The following is a 21,490-nucleotide window of genomic DNA, read 5'->3' as shown; positions in this document are numbered from 1 at the left end:
TGGACAGCCCCAAGGAAAGCTCTTAAGCATCAGAGGAGTCGTGTTAATTGCCTACTCCTTCAGAAGCAGAGTAGTATAATGGAAAGAGCACACCATTTGAAGTGAATATTTATCTCTTATGCTCAAATTTACTCATCTGTAAAATGGGGATAGATCACACCTCTCCCAGGTGATTGTACCCTCTGTCATTTTATTTATTACATCATACTGCATTTTTTGTTTGTAAGAATTTGTTCAAACTCAAGGGTAAAAAGTGTGTTTTTGTCTGCATCTTCAACAGCCAAATAAGATAGAGCATAGAAAAATAATACTTACAAACTCTAAGGATTTTACATGCATACAGACCACAACTTAGGTAGCTTGTATTTTTTTGTCACTAGAAGAGGAATTCAAGCAGTCAGAGGCTTAATAATCTAACCAAGGACGTAGAGATAGTAGAACCAATTTGGCACTCCGTAAATGTTAACGGATAAACATAAATCATAAAATAAAAGTCTGTGCTCAGTTAACTTCAGTTTCCCCTCTTCCCAAGTTTCCTTCAGGAATTGTGCTTGATGAGTAACAATATTACAGACAGTTGCTGTCCTTAAAATGTTTGGTAAAATTCCTTCTGTTTGTCCTAATTTAGTTTTTAGTCAGTGAGATTAACCAAGAATCTCTTTTGGGGAGGGAATTATGTCTGGGATATTTTGGTGTTATATGTTGGGTCATTAAGCTTAATGTGTAATCATTCTTAAAACAAAAACACACCAAAACTCCATTTCTCTGTGGCACCCAAGAAAGGAGGTGGTGTGGCTGGCAGTTGTAATAAAGGAGATAGAATGGAGGACTGGGAATTAGGAGCCCTGAATCTTGGATTCTAGTTCTTCAGTTAACTGTACTCATTCACCAAAAATTTGGTAAGCACCTCCCACAAGCCAAGCACTGTGCTAGGCTGTGTGCCCTTGGGTACATCTCTGGGTCCACGTAAAAGGAGGATGCCTTCCTTGCCTTGCAAGGGTTTTTTTTTTTTTTTTTTTTTTGGTTCTTAAGAGCTTCATTAAGGATCTGATTTGGCGGAAGGGGAGGAGGCGGGCCAGACGCCGCACTCAACGCCCCTCCCTCCGGGCCGCTCTAATTTTCAGGTTCTCCCGGGAGACTCCGCAACATGAAAAACTACAGCCAAGATGGCGCCGCAGGGCCCTCCCGGCTCAGCCACCATCTTCTCGGTAGTTCCCGAAGGGGCAGGCACAGCGCGCCTGCGCGGACCCGGCACCCTCAGCGCGCCTGCGCGGCCGCAGAGTCTTCCCCGCCTCTCTCACAGCCGCCACCGCTGCTGCTGCTGTCGCTGCTGCACTGCTGGCGGGTGCCCGTGCCTCAGGTGAGTGAGCGCCACAGCCCGGCCCGCTGGGGACGCGCGGCGCTGCCTGCGGGGGGGTCGCTCCCCGTGCTTTCTCCTTCCGCGCCTAATCTCCGCGGCGCGCGGGGGCCCGCGGCTCGCGCTGCCAGCCTCCTCCAGGTCCCCCTGCGCCCTTCGCTCTCCGCGCCGGCGGGACCGGGGTCAGCCCGGCCTCCCTCAGCCGCTCCCCGCGCCCGGGCTTCGGGGCCTGGCAGCGAAGCCGCGGATGACAGCGTGCGGGCGGTCCGGGCGCCCGACCCCCTCGGTCTCGGGGACGCCCCGTAAGCGCGCCCCCCTTTCCCGCTCCTGCCGTACAGGCGGCATAGGTCGGTGGGCCTTGGGTCGGGCGTTCACCTACCCCGCCCGTCCCGAAGCCAGGGAGCTTGAAAGGTGGGCGGGGAGCTCGCCTTGCGTGCGTGCGACCCCGGTGCAGCGAGGAGTACCCTCGGGCTGGACCGCACGATGACCATGCGAGGGAGGGGCTTCTTAGCCCCACTTTACAGATGAGGAAACTGAGGCACAGAGGTGAAGTGCAGTGCCCAAGGTCACGCGCCTGATAGGGGCAAGGGCTAGCTCTTGAAGTCAGGGTCTCGGGCTTTCAGGCCAGTACAGTTAGAATTTGATCTTGTACCTTTACAATTTTTTGAAATACACTTGCATTTCTGGAGTTATTTTTGAAATACACTTGCATCTTTGGAGTTGCTGCTTCAACGTCATAAAAGTAGGCTGTGAAAACAATATCTTGTTGGAGTATAATTGAGGTGTTACTGTAATAATAATAATAGTAGTAGTATGTTGTTGATAAGAGCTGGCCTTCATCCAATGCTTGCCGTGTGCCAGGGATATTATTAAACATTTTATGATTATCTTACTTAATACCTCAGCATTTCCCAATCCAGTGCGTCCCCAGCTTCCCCCCCCTCCCCCGCGAAGCTGGCCTCCATGTCACAGGTAGACAGACTAGAACCTCATGGCTTAGGAGGCAAGGAAGCTCTCCCATGGTACCTCACTGGCAGAACAAGGATAAGCCTTGTCTGCCCGCATCCAAATTTTACCCCCAATCTGGCCCCCCAGAGGATATAATTAGTCTTCCTTTTCTGGCTGCCAGGAAAGCAGGACTGGGCTAGCTGGGCTGGCTGGATCTGGAGGTGACAGAGCAAATTTGGCGAGCACTCACCTCATTCTGGGGCTTTTTGGCTCTGTCCCAACGCTGGGCTTGAACATCTCAGTATTTAAGATAAAGTAACAAGAGAAAGAAGGCATTGACAAAGTGGTGGTGAATATAAGAAGCCTCCATGATTTAAAATCCCAAAGGAACAGCTGTAAAAATATGTGAATGTTTCTTCCCCAAAATAACTAGCTCAAGTGTCTTTTTTTCTCCCTTAGCAAATCTTCCTATACACTTCAAAGCTCCATTAACTCACCACCTTTTCTGTGAAGCCTTCCTTGCTTGATTTTCCCAATTAGAATCACACATACATACACAGTAGGGTAGAGGCTTCAGTCTTACCCTCAGGACTATTAGCCCCTTGAGGTCAGGAGTCTGCTTTGCAGCTCCAAGTGCTTGGTTCATAGTAGGCCATTGGTAAAGACTCTGTGAATTTCACTGTTCCTTTTCATTACTCAGAGTGATGTTTTCCTGCTGCCCTTCTGTTCCTCCTTCTTGCCCTTCAATTTCTCTTTGCTCTCCTTTCCTTTAGATTCAACTTCTGGTTGAATCTGACCTGTCACTCAGAGGTCTCCATTCCACCCTGTTTTCTGTAAATTTGCAGATAAGGGTTTTGCATCAAGAAGCCTATTTAACCCCAACAGTGGAGTTGGTATATGCCACATAAGTGTACAGGACAGTTCTTACTGGCATGTTGCAGTAAGGTAGCCTGCGGCTTACGGCCTTTTACTCTATCCCTAGATACCTGGGAGAATTTTTACATTCTTTTGCCTTACGTGGCAGACTACCCCTGGTGCTATCAGAGTAACTGGAGTTTTTTCCTTAAATCACTTCATACTATTTGCAATAATAAGTATTCAAAGGGCTCTTTGGGAGGCAGCAGATCTATGTATAGGTTTTCTACATAAATGAAGCTTTTTAAAGAGTTTTTCCAAATAATTCTCTGCAAATATGTCAAGCTGTTTCTGTATATAAGGCATGGTATACGACTTTCAGTTGAATAATTTATTGAATAAAATATCCTTTTAAAAGAGCTTACTAGCTAACTGGGAAACACTGTATCTAGCTGTAACTCAAGTCAAGTCTAAAAATTGGTATAATAGCATTATAAGCAACAATATGACAAGATAATGAAACATTTCATAAAATCATACACAGTTGAAAGGAAGCATCAAGTCATTTTGAAGTAGGGTGGTGGAAAAAAACAAACAAACCTGGCTTGGCTAGGGTGGCTTGGGATTAAAATAGTGGTTCTCAACCTTTGGTGTGCATTAGAATCACCTGAAGACTTTAAAACCCAGATTTTAGGGGGTGCCTGGCTGGCTCAGTCGGTAGAGCATGCAACTCTTGATCTCTGGGTCATGAGTTCAAGCCATGTTGGGCGCGGTGCTTATCACAATTAAAAAACAAAACCATACTGTGGGGGGCCCCACCTCCAGAGTTTCTGATTTAGTGGGTCCAGAGTGGGCCTGGGAATTTGTATTTTATAATTTGTATTTGTATAACAAATTCTCTGATGATGCTGATGCATCTAATCCAGGGACAACACTGAGAACTTCAACTGGATTTGAAAGTTGAGAAGTTAGAGTCAGAAACTGTCAAAGAATTTATTCCAAAAAAGTATAAAAGTGTGTGTTATATACCAGGATAGGAAAGCTCTGGAAAGATAGATTCCAAACTGTAATAGTAGTCACTACTCATGGAAGTAGGATTTAGGGGGTTGGAGAATTCACTTTGTATTCTATACGTTTCTATCTTAGTTTTGTATTAAAAAGGGAAGAAAAGTAAGAGTCCTTTTTGAAGATATAAATATTTATGGATTTAAAAAGAGCTTGCTGAAGTAATCTAGTGTCATACAATAAACATTTTTAGACTGTATGCCAGATGCTACTAGGTTCTGGAAATACAAAACCTTTGCTAAAGCTTGCAGTCTGGTCATGGAAATGGGCAGATAACAGTTCTACATAGTGTCCTGTGAGCTTCCTAAGGATAAGGGTCTAGCTTTGTGCATGGCAGATGATAGGCATTTGGTAAATGATGAGTGAATGAGCAAATGCAGGCAAGAAGTGAGGATAGAAAGAGAAAGAAAGGGCAAATGGGAGATTCTGGAAGAAAAATTGGCAAGCCTGAACAGGGATGATAAAAGGAAAAGGTGTGTCAAGGACTTCCAGATCCAAAGATTGATAACATTTTGATTGGGTTTACTGCAGAACTGAGTGTCAAGTTGTCTATTCTGAAAGACCTTTTTAAATCAAGTCCCCTCTCCCCTTTTTAAGAGACATAATAATAGCACACAAAAACTTAACCTAGATTGAGGGTATTTACCAGATTTCAGGGTTTTTTTTGGTAAATGAAAATTTTTATTCTTAACCACAATGCTAATTTTATTGTATTTATAATACTTATCTACAATTTTGCCATCAGTTGTTCTTTTATTAATTGGAAATTAACTAAGACATACGGAGGATGTCTTAAATGCCATGCAGAAATGGGTGGTATTTTATCTTCATCTTATTTCTTCAGTGAAGGGATGGTACAATTCTGTCATGTTTTCCATAACACCTCCGAGAGTTTGACATATTTTCAGTCCTAAGTAAATACCCATTGTTGATGGCTAAATGGGGTGTACTTTGGAGGAAATGTGGCTCACTGCATTCTGAGGTGACATATATAAACACTAATTACATTACCAAACAGCGTGTGCTATTATACTTGGTAAAGAACATATGATATGGAGTAGGTGTTTTCCCCAGCTTTTTGTTTAGAGTTTGTACTTTTTATCTTCCTCAGAGATTTAATATAGAAAATGAAAATTCATTTCCCAAGTAAAGGGGTGGATTCCCCCAGGCTTTGGCTACATTATTTGACTATAGTCCCCTCACCACTTAAAAATGTCCACAGTCTAGTTTGAGGTTTATCATGTTTATCAAGTTTATCAAGTATAAATTTCTGATACAGCCATTCTTTATACTTTATTTTATTACCTCTTATTTTGTTTTTTGTTGTTACAGGTTTTGCAGTATCTTTTTAAAGATAACGCTGTTTCAGGCCTGGGGCCATAGTTATTGTGTTGTAGGAACTGTGAGTTTGATAGCTTAAACCCTCATTAATGCAATAAATCAGGATAAGGGAAATTGTATGGAGCTCATAAAAACTGTATGAAGTTGCTTCCTATTTATAATGATATCTTAAGTTTAGAAGTCTTGTCAGCTTTTCATTTAATTGGTAATTGTCATATGGTAATCTTCCTACAAATATCATTTGCTTTCAAAACAGACATAGTTTATTAAAAATGACAGTTTTGGGTGCCTGGGTGGCTCAGTCGTTAAGCGTCTGCCGCTCAGGTCATGATCCCAGGGTCCTGGGATCGAGCCCCGCATCGGGCTCCCTGCTCCGCAGGAAGCCTGCTTCTCCCTCTCCCACTCCGCCTGCTTGTGTTCCCTCTCTCGCTGTGTCTCTCTCTGTCAAATAAATAAATAAAATCTTTAAAAAAAAATGACAGTTTTATCCTTACAGTGCTTGTACATTTTTAAGCCTGCACTTTCAACTTATGGATAAAAGTTGAATACTTTTTTAAATTACGAGATTTTAGCTCAGAAGCCATTTTATGTGAAACCATAATACTTGGCAGATAGAGGAGAAGAGGGGAATCAGGCTACTGTCTCTTTATTTCTGCAGTTGAGAAAGCTCTGGAGACAGGTCCTCTCCTGACACTTTTTTTTTTTTTAAGATTTATTTATTGGACAGAGACACAGCGAGAGAGGGAACACAATCGGGGGAGTGGGAGAGGGAGAAGCAGGCTTCCCGCTGAGCAGGGAGCATGATGTGGGGGCTCGATCCCAGGACCCTGGGATCATGACCTGAGCCACCCAGGCGCCCTGCCTCCTGCCATTCTTCAACTTTTGTAGATACCGCTTCTTTTGAGTCTTTGTGTTGGGACATAGTTTTAACAGGGTGTTAACTAAAATATAACTGGGTGATTAGATCGGGTAGGATAGATTGCTTTTCGGATACATCCAGGGTGCAGGGCTCTCCTATTAAGGTCATGATCATAATACCTCAACTTTGTATGGTGCTTTTTCGTTTTCAGAATTCTTTGGTCATTAAGATCCTGGTAAACTCCGGTAGCCAAACCTGAAAAAATAAGCAGAATTAATGATTAGCTGGCATCAAGTGGAAAAGTTGGTTATAGAGGCGTGCCCAAGCTCTAGATGCGGATGTTCAAGTTCAGTTTCTTCATCTGTAAAGTGGGGGAAGGTTATAGTACCTATCTTATAAATGGGTTGGGAAATAAAATGAAACAATGAATGGCTAAAGTGCTTATCGTGTTACCTGGTTCAGTGTATTAGGTTCGTATGAGTATTGAGTTACCACATCTTACAGCCCTTGTTTGTCCTTTATTTCTACTCAGGCTGTCTTTTTTTTTTTTTTTTTTTTAAGATTTTATTTATTTATTTGACAGCGAGAGAGGGAATACAAGTGGGAGGGGGAGTGGGAGAGGGAGAAGCAGGCTCTCCGAGGAGCAGGGAGCCCAGTGCGGGGCTCGATCCCAGGACCCTGAGACCATGACCTGAGCCGAAGGCAGCCGCTTAATGACTGAGCCACCCAGGGGCCCCTCTACTCAGGCTGTCTTAAAGAACGAATTGTTTTCAGGGATTCTGTCTTATAGCTGATGGGAATCCAGATCCCATCCCAAGAGCATGTAATAGAGCCTTGCCAGGAGTAGTTTTCCTGGTATCCTGAGTTGCATCCTTCAAGAGTGGAAGACAGAGGGAAGTGCTTCTGCTTCTAGAGTTACTTTAGTATGACCACTGTGTTAGAGCTTCAGCTGGTTGGTGGGTGTCTGGGATTAAAAGAAGGCCCCTAGATAGGTGTTGCTGTGTTCTGGTAGTTATCTGTACCAGTACCCTGGAATGAATAGGATGATTATACAGCTCAGGCTCAGATTCCCAGCTTAGCAGTCTCTGCAAACCTGTTTACCACCTGCTGCCATGCCAGAATTAAGGAGTGACACACAGCAGGAAGGTGGGCCTGTTGTAGGGGGTGCTGCTGTTTTCCTTTGAGAAAAATGCAGGGTGTGCAGATGGCCCTTCCAGGGATGTTTCTGTTAGAATGAAGGTCTATGAGCATGCTTTAGCAGCTGCCTTTGATCACTTCCCTCCCCTCCCCAACCTTTGCTTATGTGATAGCACCTCTGAGGGTATTTCTTCTGGTGGAGAGTAACCCAGACTTCCCTTTAGGTAGTAAAAAGGTCAGAGCGCTGTGTTTTAAACATTGTTTTTTCGTGTTGCTGGGTGGCTTGGCTTGTTTTTCTGGCTTTCTGGAGAGTCTCCTGAGACCCTTTCCTAAGGGCCCCCAGGAGACAGCAATGAAACTAACATCCATTACCCTAGACACTAAAGGGGGTGCTTAAGTCAATAGTTTTATGATTAGATTAATTCAGGCTTTAACCCTGGCAGAACTTAAGAGCCAAGTCATCAGATAATTGTGCTTCTTATAGAGTGAGTATGGAATTTTGCCCAGTGCTCTGCAATATATTTCAGAGCCTGGAATAGGAATCCAGGTGCCACTCCCAGCCCCACACCCAGTTGGTCGTGTGAATTTAGGCAAATCACTTAAATTTCTAAGCCTGTTTTCTCATCTGAGGATGAAGGCCTGACTCTGGACCATTGGTTCTCAGCCCTGGCTGCATACAGAATCACCCATGGGATTTTTTTTTTTTTAATTTTATTTAATTATTAGAGTTCACAAGCAGGGGGAGAAGCAGAGGGAAAGAGAATCTGAAGCAGACTCCACGCTCAGTGCAGAGCCCGACACAGGGCCGAATCCCACAAATGCAAGATCATGACCTGAGCCAAAACTAAGAGTCAGATGCTTAACTGAGCCACCCAGGCGCCCCTCCTCCCCCCATGGAACTTTAAAAACAATACTTGGTGCTTTCCCTTGCCCGATTAAATTGTATCTTTAGGGTTGGAGCCTGGGTATTGATGTTCCTCAAAGCTTCTCAAGTCTTTCTGATGTGTAGCTAAGAGAACAGCTGGACAAGATGACCACATTTTAAACAACTGTGTCATTCTGTTCTTCAGGAACCTTTACTGTCCACACAGTAAAGTCTAATTCATGTGTTCTGACCAGCCCTGTCTTCTTTCCAGCCACATGGTTCTTGTCTCCTTGATGTTCACATTTCTTTCTTTCCCAACCTGATGTGCTCACATGGAATGTCCTTTCCTCCCATTCAGCTGTACGAAACCTATCCATTCAAGGCCCATCATTGTTACTTCCTTTGGGATCACCCCAGTCCTTGCTCATTTCTCCTCTGCACTGGTTCCAAACTTCATTTAGCTCTAAATGCAGTGAACACTAGATGCAACGTTAAGACATGATACTCAAGCACTATTATTCCTCCTGGGGACATGAGACAGATGGAAATACCACTGGTTTGACTTGTATCCTGTTAAAACATCTGTGGATATCTTGTATTGTTCGCTGTCTCATTATGTGTGTATATCTTGTAACTATCAGTTGATGGATAGCTATCTATGACCTGACTCCAATGGGCATTTTTTTTTTAAGATTTTATTTATTTGACAGAGAGAGTGCGAGCACACAAGCAGGGGGAGCGGCAGAGGCAGAGGGAGAAGGAGGCTCCCCGCAGAGCAGGAGGAGCCCAATGTGGGACTTGATCCCAGGACCCCTTCAACTGAGCCACCCAGGCACCCTCCAATGGGCATTTTTAGCTTTATCTCTTACTCCTAATAGGAAACTACTATTTTTGCCAAACTGGGACATTTTCCGGCAGACCTGTGCTTTCTCATTTTCTTGCTTTTAAGTTCTCCTCCCTTTCTGGAATTTCTTTTTTTTATCCTTCTCTCATCCTCATCTATAGGAATTTAATCCCTCCTTCAAGGTCCAGTTCAAATATTACCTCCTCCATGAAACTTTTTTTCAGCACCCACAGCCTGCATTAACCGACCTTTTCCCTAAAGCTCCATAACCTGTAGAGCAGTGGTTCTCAAGTTGGGGCAGTTTTGCCCCCCAGAGGACACTTGGCAACATCTGGAGACATTTTCGGTTGTCACAGTGGTTTGAGGAGGGTGCTACTAGCATCTAGTGGGTAGAGGCCAGAAATGCTGCTAAATATCCCACAACGTGCAAGGACAGTCCCCCACAACAAAGAGTTATCAGGCCCAAATGTCAGTGGTGCTGAGGTTGAGAAACTAACCGCCTTAGAATTTGTCCAGTTCACAGGCTTATGTTTATACTGTTTTGAACTGTAGTGATTTGTTTATGGACTTAATCTCCCTTACTCAGTGGACTTAATGGTTGAAGATGAATTCAGTCCCAAACCTGTGCTTTCTTGTTAACTTCATAGGGTTTAATCCTACATCTCTGGCCTGATCCTAACTTCTCAGTGTAATTTAGGGCCAGAGATGAAAAGAGGTCTTCAGGGGCTCCTGGGTGACTCAGTCGTTAAGCGTCTGCCTTTGCCTCAGGTCATGATCCCAGGGTCCTGGGATCGAGCCCCGAGCCTCGCATCGGGCTCCCTGCTGAGCAGGGAGCCTGCTTCTCCCTCTCCCTCTGCCTGCTGTTCCCCCTGCTCGTGCTCTCTCTCTCTTTCTGTCAAATAAATAAAATTTTAAAAAAATTATTTAAAAAAAGAGGTATTCGGGATGCCTGGGTGGCTCAGATGGTTAAGCGTCTGCCTTCGGCTCAGGTCATGATCCCAGGGTCCTGGGATTGAGCCCCACATCGGGCTCCCTGCTCAGCAGGGAGCATGCTTCTCCCTCTCTCTGCCTGCCGCTCCCCCTGCTTGTATTCTCTCTGTCAAAAAAAAAAAAAAAAAGAGGTCTTCACCGTGGGGTGGATGCAGTGAGGCAGTCAACTAAATTTCTCTCCTTTTCATCCTCCAGGTCTTTCATCTGTAGTAACCTGGGAGGCAGTGTGATACAGGGACTATAGAGCATAGAGGGAGCATTCGGGGTCCGAAGACAGTTGGGATTCGATTCAAGCTGTTGCATGTATTAGTTGTGTGGTGTTGCTCAGTCCATTTCCCCTCTTTCAGCCTCCGAGTCCTCATCTGTGTCCTAGAGATGATGCCAGTGTGCCAGGGTTGTATTTCACAGTGCCATCCTGATAATCCAACAAGATGTTAGATGTAAAGGTGCTTTGTAACTGTGAGGTGCTATAATAATTACTTATTCAGACAGTGGTTTATATGTAAAAAGAGAGGATGTGAGTCAGCTTGCTGTAGAAGCACCACTGTCTACCTTCTCACTTCCTGCAGCTTTTTAGCCATAACTACTTCAGCACCAGCTGACCCCTTCCAGCTCATTCTCCTCAGTAAGCCTCCTTTGTTTGTTGCCTTCATTCTGTTTTGGTTGCCTGTCTGCAGTCTTGCCAAAACCAAAGTGATTAACTTTGCCCTTAGAATACAAACTAGTGACCTGGTGTCAGTACATCCTGGCAAAGCCTGACGAAGGCCAGACAAATTACTGTGGTCATGGGGCAAGCTACAAACAAGACAGCATGTAGTTTAGCCAATACTATGTGTAGTCCGTTATTATGTTTTTCAAGTAACAAAGCAATGTTTTTTAAGCACTGGAAATCTTAGTGAGTTTTCTCTGACTAAATAGACACAGTGCAGGGTGAGATAAAAGCCTGAGAGCCTCATGCCCCTGCAATCAGGCCAGGTGCACCTTTCTGCTGATTTGCTGAGTGACCTTCAGTTAGTTGTTGAACCTCATCAAGTTGGTAATGGGGGTGTGGATCTCTGAAGATTGTAGTAAGAACTGAAGAGTTGGGGGATGGAGCACTCGCTCTGGGGAATAATGTAAAGTACTACATTAAAGGGAACGTCTGGGTTGCAGAATGTCAGTCCTGTCAGGAGCCAAAAAGGTCATCCTACCCAGTCTCTTCCCTTGACTGATGAGGAAGCTGAAGCCTGGAAAGGGAAAATACTTTGCCCAGTGCCACTCAACTAAGTAGGGGCCCACCTAGGTCCAGAGTCCACATTTGATGTGTTTATGGGCTCTTTCCCAAACGAAGAACATGGGCATCCATTCTTTCTGAGTGAACAAAGTTTGCACTATATTGTTGGACTTTAAACTGTGTTCTGCAGAACCCTAGCAGTCTCATCACCACTTCAGCCAGAGCCCCTACACTTTTCTCTGTTTCCTTTTTCAGAGTTGTGATGCAAAATTTAAGTTCATAGTCTTGATGATCTTTAAACGCCCTCTCAGTGCTGTCTCTGAGTATCAGAGAACTCTGGTGTCTCTCCTGGTCATCCTGGAAACATTTTTGCTTGCATTTCAGTTCAGAAATATCAGTTTCTGTATTTCTACAAAGTCATATACAAAGTCATGGGCTTTTTAGCATGGAGAACTGAACCTCATTTTCCCTAGATTTTCACTGTCAAAAGATAACGGTCCTTTCTCAGTCCTGATCCGCCCCCCAACATTGGAATTTTCCTCCTCTTCCATATAAATCTCCCTTCTCCCCATGACTTCTTTGACATCATATTTTTGCTTTTCTTCCTGTATCTCTGAGCATTTTTTCCTTTGTGTCTTACTGGTTCCGCTTGCTTGCTTGCTTTTTTAAGATTTTTTTATTTGAGAGAAAGAGAGCCTGCACACTGGAGTTGGGTGCGGGGGAAGGAGAGGAGCAAGAGAGCGGCAGAGAATCTCAAGCAGAATCTGCACTGAGTACAGAGCCCAGTGCTGGGCTTGATCTCATGACTGAGATCATGATCTGGACTGAAACCAAGAGTTGGATTCTTAACTGACTGAGCCACCCAGACGCCCCCTGGTTCTGCTTTCTTTCCCATCACTAATTTTCTTTCAGAAGAGCCGAGGGCCTGCATCTCCTCCTCATCTCTAGTTTGGTAAGCGCCTGTGGATTTTCCTCATTAATTCACTCCTGCCTATGCTCAGGTCTCTTGGAGGCCCAAATATTAACTTTGAATCAACATTGATTTTTTTTCATCAATTTCTCTGTTATTGCTTCTCAGCTCCCCCACTGCACCATTATTCTTTATCCTTCTAATCGAAAACCTTGGCAAAATCTGACTCTTTTCTGACCGTATGCTATTTTTACCAGCTTTGTACCGATGTCCCTTTTTCTTTCTGTGATTCCAGTAGCGTTATCACACTTGTCACCTTTCAGCTAGGATTTCTGTAGCAAACTTCTAAACTCTTCTCTTTCTCTAGTATATTTCCCTTCTAGTTGGTCTCAGTTGTTGAATCTTTTTAAAATCCCATTTAATTTACTGAAATCCTTTTGGGAATAGGCAGGATGAAATTAGATAAATAGAGTCTTTTTCTCCCCCATCCTCATCTCTGTTAAGGATTTTTGCTGATAATCAAGCCTTTCAGTTACTCACCTCCTCAACTTAGATGTTCTCTCCTCGTCAGCTGATTAGGTCACATGTTGGATGGCCATCATTCCAAACTGATTGGCTAAGATCCTAAACAAGGTCCCCAGGTGGTTGTCTGTACATTGAGGTTTGAGGCACACTGTTCTAATAACAAACAAGAAATAGCTCTTGTTTCAGCTCAAGTAATAGCTGGAATTTTATTTCTCTTATCCCTCCTCATTCTATCTTCACCTTGTCTTCAGCTACTACTGAGATAGTGAAGAGTCTTGTCCTGATACGGTGACTCAAACCTTCAGTCTGGATTCCAAGTCAATGGTGGTATAGGATTGCTCTAGGCTTCTACTACCTTTACTTCAAGGAGGTGCCCCTGTGGGTGTAGAGGAAGAAATTTGCCCAGGGTCCTACAACCAGCACATGGGGCCTGGCGTAGGCATATGATAGTGGGGAAAGCAAAGGTTTTTACATTCTTGCTCTATTACTTACATGGATGGGAGATACTAGAAGAGTTACTTAACTTCTCTAAGCCTAAATTTATCATCTCTAAACTAAGAAATGAAAATATCTGCCTGAGAAGATTGTTAGGAGGATTAAACGTAGTGTACTTAGAGTATAATTCCTGGCACAGAATAGGAATTACACTTTTTCCCTTTCACTCTCTAGCCATTTGGTACCAGGTTCACTGCCTCAGTTTGAGGATGGATGGTTTTAACTTGTTAGCCCTCCCTCTGCCTCCTACATCTGGGAAAGAGGATAAACATTTTGTTATCTGCTGCAGTTTATAAAATCCCTACCAGCTTTATAAGTATATTTGGAGCCCTGGGGCGCCTGGGTGGCTCGGTCGGTTAGGCGTCCAACTCTTGATCTCAGCTCAGGTCTTTTTTTTTTGTCTTATTTTTTAAAGATTTTATTTATTTATTTGACAGAGAGAGGCACAGCGAGAGAGGGAACACAAGCAGGGGGAGTGGGAGAGGGAGAAGCAGGCTTCCTGCGGAGCAGGGAGCCCGATGCAGGGCTCAATCCCAGGACCCTGGGATCATGACCTGCGCCGAAGGCAGACGCTTAACGACTGAGCCACCAGGCGCCCCTCTGCTCAGGTCTTGATCTCAGGGTTGTGAGTTTAAACTCCACGTTGGGTTCCACGCTGGGCATGGAGTCTACTTAAAAAAAAAAAGAAGGAATATTAGTAGCTCTTATTACCAGGATGGGATCTGGCAGCCCTATCATTTCTGCAGATGAGGGAACTGCAGGCCTTAAAGATCCCCAGGAGGGAGCCAATCTGTGTAGCTGAGAGATCTGGAGATGGAGATTTCCACCATGTGATCTTAGTTTTCTTATAGGTGTTATAAAATTCCTTATTGGCAAGGGATTGGGACAATGAGAACTGAGCAAAAGTTGAATCTCTGGAGGAATGCAGTAGGTCCCCTATAACGTGGAAGGTAAACATCTACTGTCTTGTTGCCAGTTCCCAAGTCATACTGGAACAGTTCACTGTCCTGCATTGTCTGCATTGGACCCAGCTGATAGGGACAGGCTTCTCATTTAATTTGTGCCCTTGTTTAAGTGTTTCTCCTGGCACAAACATTGCATTTTTCTTCATCTTTAAAAAATGCATGGGAACACTAGGTGAATGCCAGTCACTTTGGAACTGAGGGCACCTCTGGCTTTCTTCTGGCCCTGAGGAACCTTTTTTTTTTTTTTTTTTTTTAAGATTTTATTTGCGAGAGAGAGAATGAGAGACAGAGAGCAGGAGAGGGAGGAGGGTCAGAGGGAGAAGCAGACTCCCTGCTGAGCAGGGAGCCCGATGTGGGACTCGATCCCGGGACTCCAGGATCGTAACCTGAGCTGAAGGCAGTCACTTAACCAACTGAGCCACCCAGGCGCCCGGCCCTGAGGAACCTTGACACATCTCTCCACCCGGAGTTACATTTGAGTAATTAACATCTTGAAGGGTCCTGCTTTCAAGTGAGTGAATTAAAGTAGGGAATAAAGTGGGTAGATTGGAAAATAATTTCAGGAAATCACCACTTTACATGGAAAAAAGAACAAGTGGAAATAGACTAAAATGTTAACAGTGGTTGTCTTTAGGTGGAAGGACTGTGAGTAAAATATCTTTTCATTATTCTGTGATTTCACTTTTTTTTTTAATAAGAGACTCTTCTGGTTTTTCTTTTAAAGATTTTATTTATTTGTTTGACAGAGAGCACAAACAGGGGGAGCGGCAGGCAGAGGGAGAGGGAAAAGCAGGCTCCCCACCAAGTAGGGAGCCCGATGTGGGGCTCGATCCCAGGACCCTGGGATCATGACCTGGGCCGAAGGCAGACCCCAACCAACTGAGCCACCCAGGTGCCCCTGATTTCACATTTTCTAAAGTGAAGACGTACTATCTTTATAATAGGAAAAAGAACTTTAAAATTGCCATTTTAAATTACTGATAAGCAGTGACATCCAAATGAAAAGTAGCCACAGTTTATAGTGTGATTAATAAACACATAACGAGGGTCCGCCCTTTTGGCTCCCTGAGCAGCACCATGGCGGTCGGCAAAAACAAGCGCCTTACGAAAGGCAGCAAAAAGGGAGCCAAGAAGAAAGTGGTTGATCCATTTTCTAAGAAAGATTGGTATGATGTGAAAGCACCAGCTATGTTCAATATAAGAAATATTGGAAAAACATTAGTCACAAGAACTCAAGGAACCAAAATCGCATCTGATGGCCTCAAGGGTCGTGTTTTTGAAGTGAGCCTTGCTGATTTGCAGAACGATGAAGTTGCGTTTAGAAAATTCAAGCTAATTACTGAGGATGTTCAGGGCAAAAACTGCCTGACTAATTTCCATGGCATGGATCTTACCCGTGACAAAATGTGCTCCATGGTCAAAAAATGGCAGACCATGATTGAAGCTCATGTTGATGTCAAGACTACCGATGGTTATTTGCTTCGTCTCTTTTGTGTTGGTTTTACTAAAAAACGCAATAATCAGATTCGGAAGACCTCTTATGCTCAGCACCAACAGGTCCGTCAAATTCGGAAAAAGATGATGGAAATCATGACCCGAGAGGTGCAAACAAATGACTTGAAAGAAGTGGTCAATAAATTGATTCCAGACAGCATCGGAAAAGATATAGAAAAGGCTTGTCAGTCTATTTATCCACTCCATGATGTGTTCGTTAGAAAAGTAAAAATGCTGAAGAAGCCCAAGTTTGAATTGGGAAAGCTCATGGAGCTTCATGGTGAAGGTAGTAGTTCTGGAAAAGCTACTGGGGATGAGACCGGTGCTAAAGTTGAACGAGCTGATGGATATGAGCCACCAGTCCAAGAATCTGTTTAAAAGTCAGACATTTAATGGTGACAAATAAAAAATCATATTTGTGATGTTTAAAAAAATAAATAAATAAAAAATAAACACATAACGAGGGATGCCCGGGTGGCTTAGTTGGTTAAGCATCAGACTCTTGGTTTCAGCTCAGGTTGCAATCTCAGGGTCATGAGATGGAGCCCCTGAGTGAGGCTCTGAACTCAGCATGAAGTCTGCTTGAGATTCCCTTTCCCTCTCCCTGCCCCTACTGCTTGTGCATTCGCTTTCTCTCTCTCTCAAAATAAATAAATAAATCTTTAAAAATAAAAATAAACACACAACGAGTATAGATCCCAGTTAGGCCAATATTTTGGGTTAATTGGGTCAAAGTGGTATTGTAAAAGAGAATTGCAAATGCCAGCTGAGATTTGTGATGAAAGATTCAAGCCACCTCATCCCCTTATGAAATGTACGTGGTAGGGGTGCCTGGGTGGCTCAGTCGGTTAAGTGTCTGCCTTCAGCTCAGGTCATGGTCCCAGGGTCCTGGGATCGAGTCCCGCGGCCTCCTTGCTCAGCAGGGAGCCTGCTTCTCCCTCTGCCTGCTGCTCGCCCTGCTTGTGCTCTCCCTCTCTGTCAAGTAAATAAATAAAATCTTTTTTTAAAAAAAGAAATGTACGGGGCGCCTGGGTGGCTCTGTCATTAAGTGTCTGCCTTCGGCTCAGGTCATGATCCCAGGGTCCTGGGATCGAGTCCCGCGTCGGGCTCCCTGCTCCGCCAGAAGCCTGCTTCTCCCTCTCCCACTCCCCCTGCTTGTGTTCCCTCTCCCGCTGTGTCTCTGTCAAATAAATAAAATCCTTAAAAAAAAAGAAAAAAGAAATGTATGTGGTATAGAAACAAAACAAAAATTCAGCTTCTGGTCATTCAGTAGCTCAATTAAGTTTATAGGTTGCCTGGGAGCTGAGAAAAAGAACCATGTTCTATTGGAGGTTAAATATCATCAAGCTTGTGCTCTGTTAAGTGGCACAGATGTTTGGGATGCTTGTGATTGGCCTGTGGGGTCCATAGTTTGAGGAGTGTTCCTGACTGGCATCCTCTGGGTTCTTAGAAGGAATGATAAAAGGGCCTTTGTTAGTCTGTTCTAAAGTAGTCATAGTTGGAAGCAGAATTTATTTTGATGTATTGGTCAGTAATAGCTAAAAGGTAGCCTAGACTCCATACCCTCTCCATAGCTAAGTAAATCAAAGCCATGTAATCCTATGTCTGGAGGGAAAAACAGAAAAATGAATTAATACAGTAGGCTAATATTTTATGAAGGCTTTTGTGATTCTCACAATCAAAAGTAATTATTCCTTCTTTGAACTATTATGCCCCTTCTATTTACTTCTCATTTTGTAGTTAGTTTTATAGATAGCTGTCATCTCTACTCTAGTAAGCTCCTGGAAAGCAGGGACCTTTTTTTTATCTTCCATAATGCTTTGCACACTGGGTACTCAGTAAGTGGTAATAACTACATCCCCAACTCACTGAATTAGCATTTTTCTGGACTGATGAGTTCATGGCCAAGGAAGAGGGGAGGAAGCCTGGGGCTTTAAAGTCTGGATGGAAATACTGGCAATATCCAATATTTGCAGCCTTTCCCCATGACTCCCTGTCCAGTGGGATGGAGTAAGGATTTATGACTCATTACCCTGTCTCCTCCTCTCCAACTACTTTCTTCTCCTAGAAGTGTTTTCCTGTCTTCTCTGTCTCTGTGTTAGTTATTTTTTGCTATATAAGAAATCACTCCAAAACAGAATAATTATTACTATTCATACTTTCCGTGGGTCAGGAATTCAGGTGGTGGCTTGGTAGGGTGGTTCAAGCTTAGGGTCTCCAATGTGGTTGCAGTCAGATATCTCTGGGGCTGCAGTCATCTGAAGTCTTGACTGGGGCTGGAAGATCCATGTGCAAGGTAGCTCACTCACATGGCTCACGGGTTGGTACTGGCAAGATGGTTCCTCTTGGCATGGGCCTCCCCAGAGGACTGTGTGAATGTCCTCACAATACCATAGCTGGCTTCCCCCAGAACTAATGAATGGAGACTGTAATGTCTTGAAGCAGAAGCTATGCCATTTATGACGCAGCCTCAGAAGCCATATATTGCTGCCTCTGCCATATTTTATTATGTTACACACCATTCCTGATTTATTTGGATTGGAGACTACATGACTGCAAATATCAGGAATCAAGGATCATTGGGTTGTTTGGAGGCCATCTTGGAAGCTGGCTCTCATACTCTCCATCCACTGTTCTGATTCCCTAAGTGAAGGCTGATGAGTTTAGCCTTGGTTCATCTGCCCCTTAATTCTCATTCCTTAGTCAGGGCCTCATCCTAGCATTAGCCTTCAATTTTTGTTTCCCTCTTAATCCATCCCCCAAACTGTTGTTTCCTGAAGCATAGCATTGAGTGTGTTGTTCTCTTAGTTATACATCTTCAGTAACTAAACTGGACACTCCAGAAGGGCAAAGACTATTGTATTAATTATCTGTTGCTACAAAGAAAAAAAGAAAGTACTACCACAAACTTACTGACTTAAAACAAGACACAACACACATTTATTATCTGACAATATCTGGGGGTTGGGAATCTGGCATGGGTTGACCCAGGTCCTCTGCAAGTCTGCAGTGAAGGTGTTGGTCAGGGCTGTTTTCTCATCTGACGTTTTGATTGGGGAGTGATCCACTTCCAGGCTCATATGGTTGTTGGCAGCAATCAGTTTTTACAAGTTAGACTGAGGGTCTTAGTTTCTTAACTCTTTTGGCTGGAGGCTGTCCTCAGTTCCTTGCCATGTGGCCCTCTCACAACATGCCAGCTTCTTCAAATCTAGCAAAGGAAAGTGTGTTTTTCAGCAAGACAGATGTTAAAATATTATATAATATCATCATGTACAGGTACTCCTGTACATACCATCAGTTACCATTTTGGTTACAAGCAAGCCAGGGGTCTCACCCACCCTCAGTGGTGGGCAGGGGGATAATGGAAGGGTGTGAATAGGAGGCAGAGATCATTTTAAAGTCTGTCTGCCATGACTGTTTAGTTTCCTTCGTCTTCAGCATCCTGAGCAGTGCATGACGTATACTAAGCTCTAGTATTTGAATGAATGGACATAGTGTGACTATTATGTTTTCAGCTTCAAGTTTAAGCCTCTTTCTTTACTTCGTTTTCTTCTGTTTCAGAGTTACTGATTTATTCTTGAGAATCCTCTACTCTCATCTATCCTCATGGATGAGCTTCAGGATGTTCAACTCACAGAGATCAAACCACTTCTAAATGATAAGGTAAAGACTACACTGTTTTCACTAAACTATGTATGTCTTTTCTTCTGTGATTAGTTCATTTTCTCTATTTTCTGAATAGTAACTAATTCAAAACATACTCAGCTTTTCTATGGAGGAAATACTTTAAAAAATATGTTTCTTAACGCTTTGATGTCTTTCCTTCCTTTTTTCTTTCCTCCTACTTTTGTTTCCACGGGCCAGATCCAATCAAGTTATTCTTGAGATTTTTCCTGTTTTACTGATAGAGACGTTAAAGGAAAAAATAATATGACAGAATTAGGATGAGAGAAAGGTTTCACTTAGAACCCAAGTGTCTTGACTTTCTGTTTCTATAAGGAGAATGAACATCCATGGCTGGTGATGTATATAGGCTGCAACACTTTCCCTAAAGTTTGTCAAGTCTGTGATGTAACCTTTCTGTCAGCTTTGAGGTTTTCATCGGGATGTGTGGATATCAATAATACGCCCCATTTTTATGTTAGTGTTGGAGAACAGTGAGCCGCATAGTGCACAGCCACCAGGATTCAGGGAGAGTGGTGTGATGGTAGGAGTTACCAAAAAGCTAAGACCTCTCTCCTGTCCCTCCCCATTCAGTAAATGTGCCTGAAATTCCCTCTTTTCTACCCTTTGCTTTTCGTTTATTGTCATTGCCCCTATTAAAATACTCTTATAGCTTGGTGTGAATGAGCCTGTGGCATTCTTCCCTGAGAAAAGTATTGATAAAAAGTAAGAATAAAGATGGATGAGGTTGGGATGGGGGTACTACACCAGAAGATACTGTAGCCCTTATCTTTTTTTGCCCAAAGGCGCATCTATAACTTTTGGGGCTTTTGACTCAACTGTGTATTTATTAATTTGCTATTGAATCCTGCCAGTCTTGTTTTCATTCCTGTGACCTCATCTCTCCACCTACATTCCCACCCTTTCCTTTTATCCTGCACTAGTTTTTGCTTTCTCCCTTGTCAAGCTGCACACACGTTTTTAAGCCCCCATTTGGTTTTTCCTGCTGCTTTCCCTCATGTTTTCAGAAAACCCTCTCCTTTATTGTCTTTGGTGCATGTGAAGGGCTGTCCCCAAAATGATGTGCCACTAGGAGGAAGGAAATAAAATCTGCATCTGTAGAGCTTATGTATAGCCACAGAAATGAATAGTTACAGGTGGGAGTAAGCAGTTTAGCTTCAGGAAGGTAGTAATCCATCCTAAACCTGGCTGATCATCAGAATCAGCTGGGTAATTGTTTAAAAATACAGAATATTGGGTCCCACTGTAGACCAACTAAATTGGAATGTGAGGGGAGGGGGACAGGCACACACATACCTTTCTGTGATCAGTGGTCCTCAACTTTAGCTGCTTTTTGGAATTACTTGGGGAGATTTAAAAATCACCAGCGATTTTTTGGTTCTCCAAAAAGTTTCTGACTAAATTGGTCTGGGGTATGGTTGAGCTTTTTTAAAAAATTCCGAAGTTGAGAACCATGCCTCAAGTGACTGGTTAGTCATTGTTGGAAACCCGTGACCTGATATTTGAGGACTGGGGCACAAATAGGAGGAGGATCCTTCCTAGATCCTGGAAATTCACAGGATGCCTGAGTAGGCCTACATGAAAGAGCTGCAGGAGTTAATTGACCGCGTATCTCATAGAAAAGACAGCTGGAAAAGGAAAGATTGAATGAATGTGATGATAGAAATGCAGTGAATTAACTCCTGGGTCCTCCTTTCTGAGGCCACAGTGATGCCTTGGCTGCGTCTGAAGTGTGCCCAAGTGCTGTGGATGGAATTTGTGCACCTCTCCTCTCCCCAAACTCACATGTTGAAGCCCTCACCCCCTATGTGACTATATTGGAGATAGGGCCCTTAGGAGGTGATTAAGGTTAAATTAAGTCATAGTGTGGAATTGGAGTGTGAATCCAATAGAATTGCTGGCCTTGTAAGAGGAAGAGAGATCTCGCTCTCTCACACTCTGCC

General features: G+C 43.6%; 2 protein-coding genes across 6 annotated transcripts in view; both read left to right on the top strand.

The window, feature by feature from the left end:
• Window positions 1–1,300: 1,300 nt before the first annotated feature.
• NDRG3 (NDRG family member 3) overlaps window positions 1,301–21,490 on the top strand; it is a 75,068-nt gene continuing 54,878 nt past the window's right edge. For 2 of the 5 annotated variants that reach the window (XM_021688976.1, XM_044918794.1), the window contains exons 1-2: window positions 1,301–1,360; window positions 19,425–19,526. In XM_021688976.1, coding sequence (XP_021544651.1) covers window positions 19,470–19,526 — 57 coding nt within the window. In that variant the 5' untranslated portion in view covers window positions 1,301–1,360; window positions 19,425–19,469. Of the gene's footprint in view, window positions 1,361–1,616; window positions 1,705–12,346; window positions 12,427–19,424; window positions 19,527–21,490 lie in introns of those variants that run through there. The other 3 variants (XM_044918797.1, XM_044918796.1, XM_044918795.1) reach the window with 2 other exon arrangements.
• On the top strand, window positions 15,424–16,297 carry LOC110579367 (40S ribosomal protein S3a-like). Its single transcript, XM_044918798.1, has 2 exons — window positions 15,424–15,687; window positions 15,937–16,297. Exons 1-2 carry the CDS (start codon window positions 15,447–15,449, stop codon window positions 16,239–16,241), a joined length of 546 nt encoding a protein of 181 aa, XP_044774733.1. The 5' UTR covers window positions 15,424–15,446; the 3' UTR covers window positions 16,242–16,297.

This window comes from Neomonachus schauinslandi, chromosome 10, assembly GCF_002201575.2.
Source record: "Neomonachus schauinslandi chromosome 10, ASM220157v2, whole genome shotgun sequence".
Classification (NCBI taxonomy): domain Eukaryota; kingdom Metazoa; phylum Chordata; class Mammalia; order Carnivora; family Phocidae; genus Neomonachus; species Neomonachus schauinslandi.
This window is presented reverse-complemented; position numbering and strand designations above follow the sequence as displayed.

What these genes read in the sequence shown, in the direction of transcription:
- LOC110579367 (XM_044918798.1), top strand. Translation starts at nt 15,447, where the DNA reads ATGGCGGTCGGCAAAAACAAGCGCCTTACGAAAGGCAGCAAAAAGGGA. An exon ending in GCAGAACGATGAAGTTGCGT is followed by an intron (nt 15,688 to 15,936) that starts TTAGAAAATTCA and finishes AGGTCCGTCAAA; the next exon opens with TTCGGAAAAAGATGATGGAA.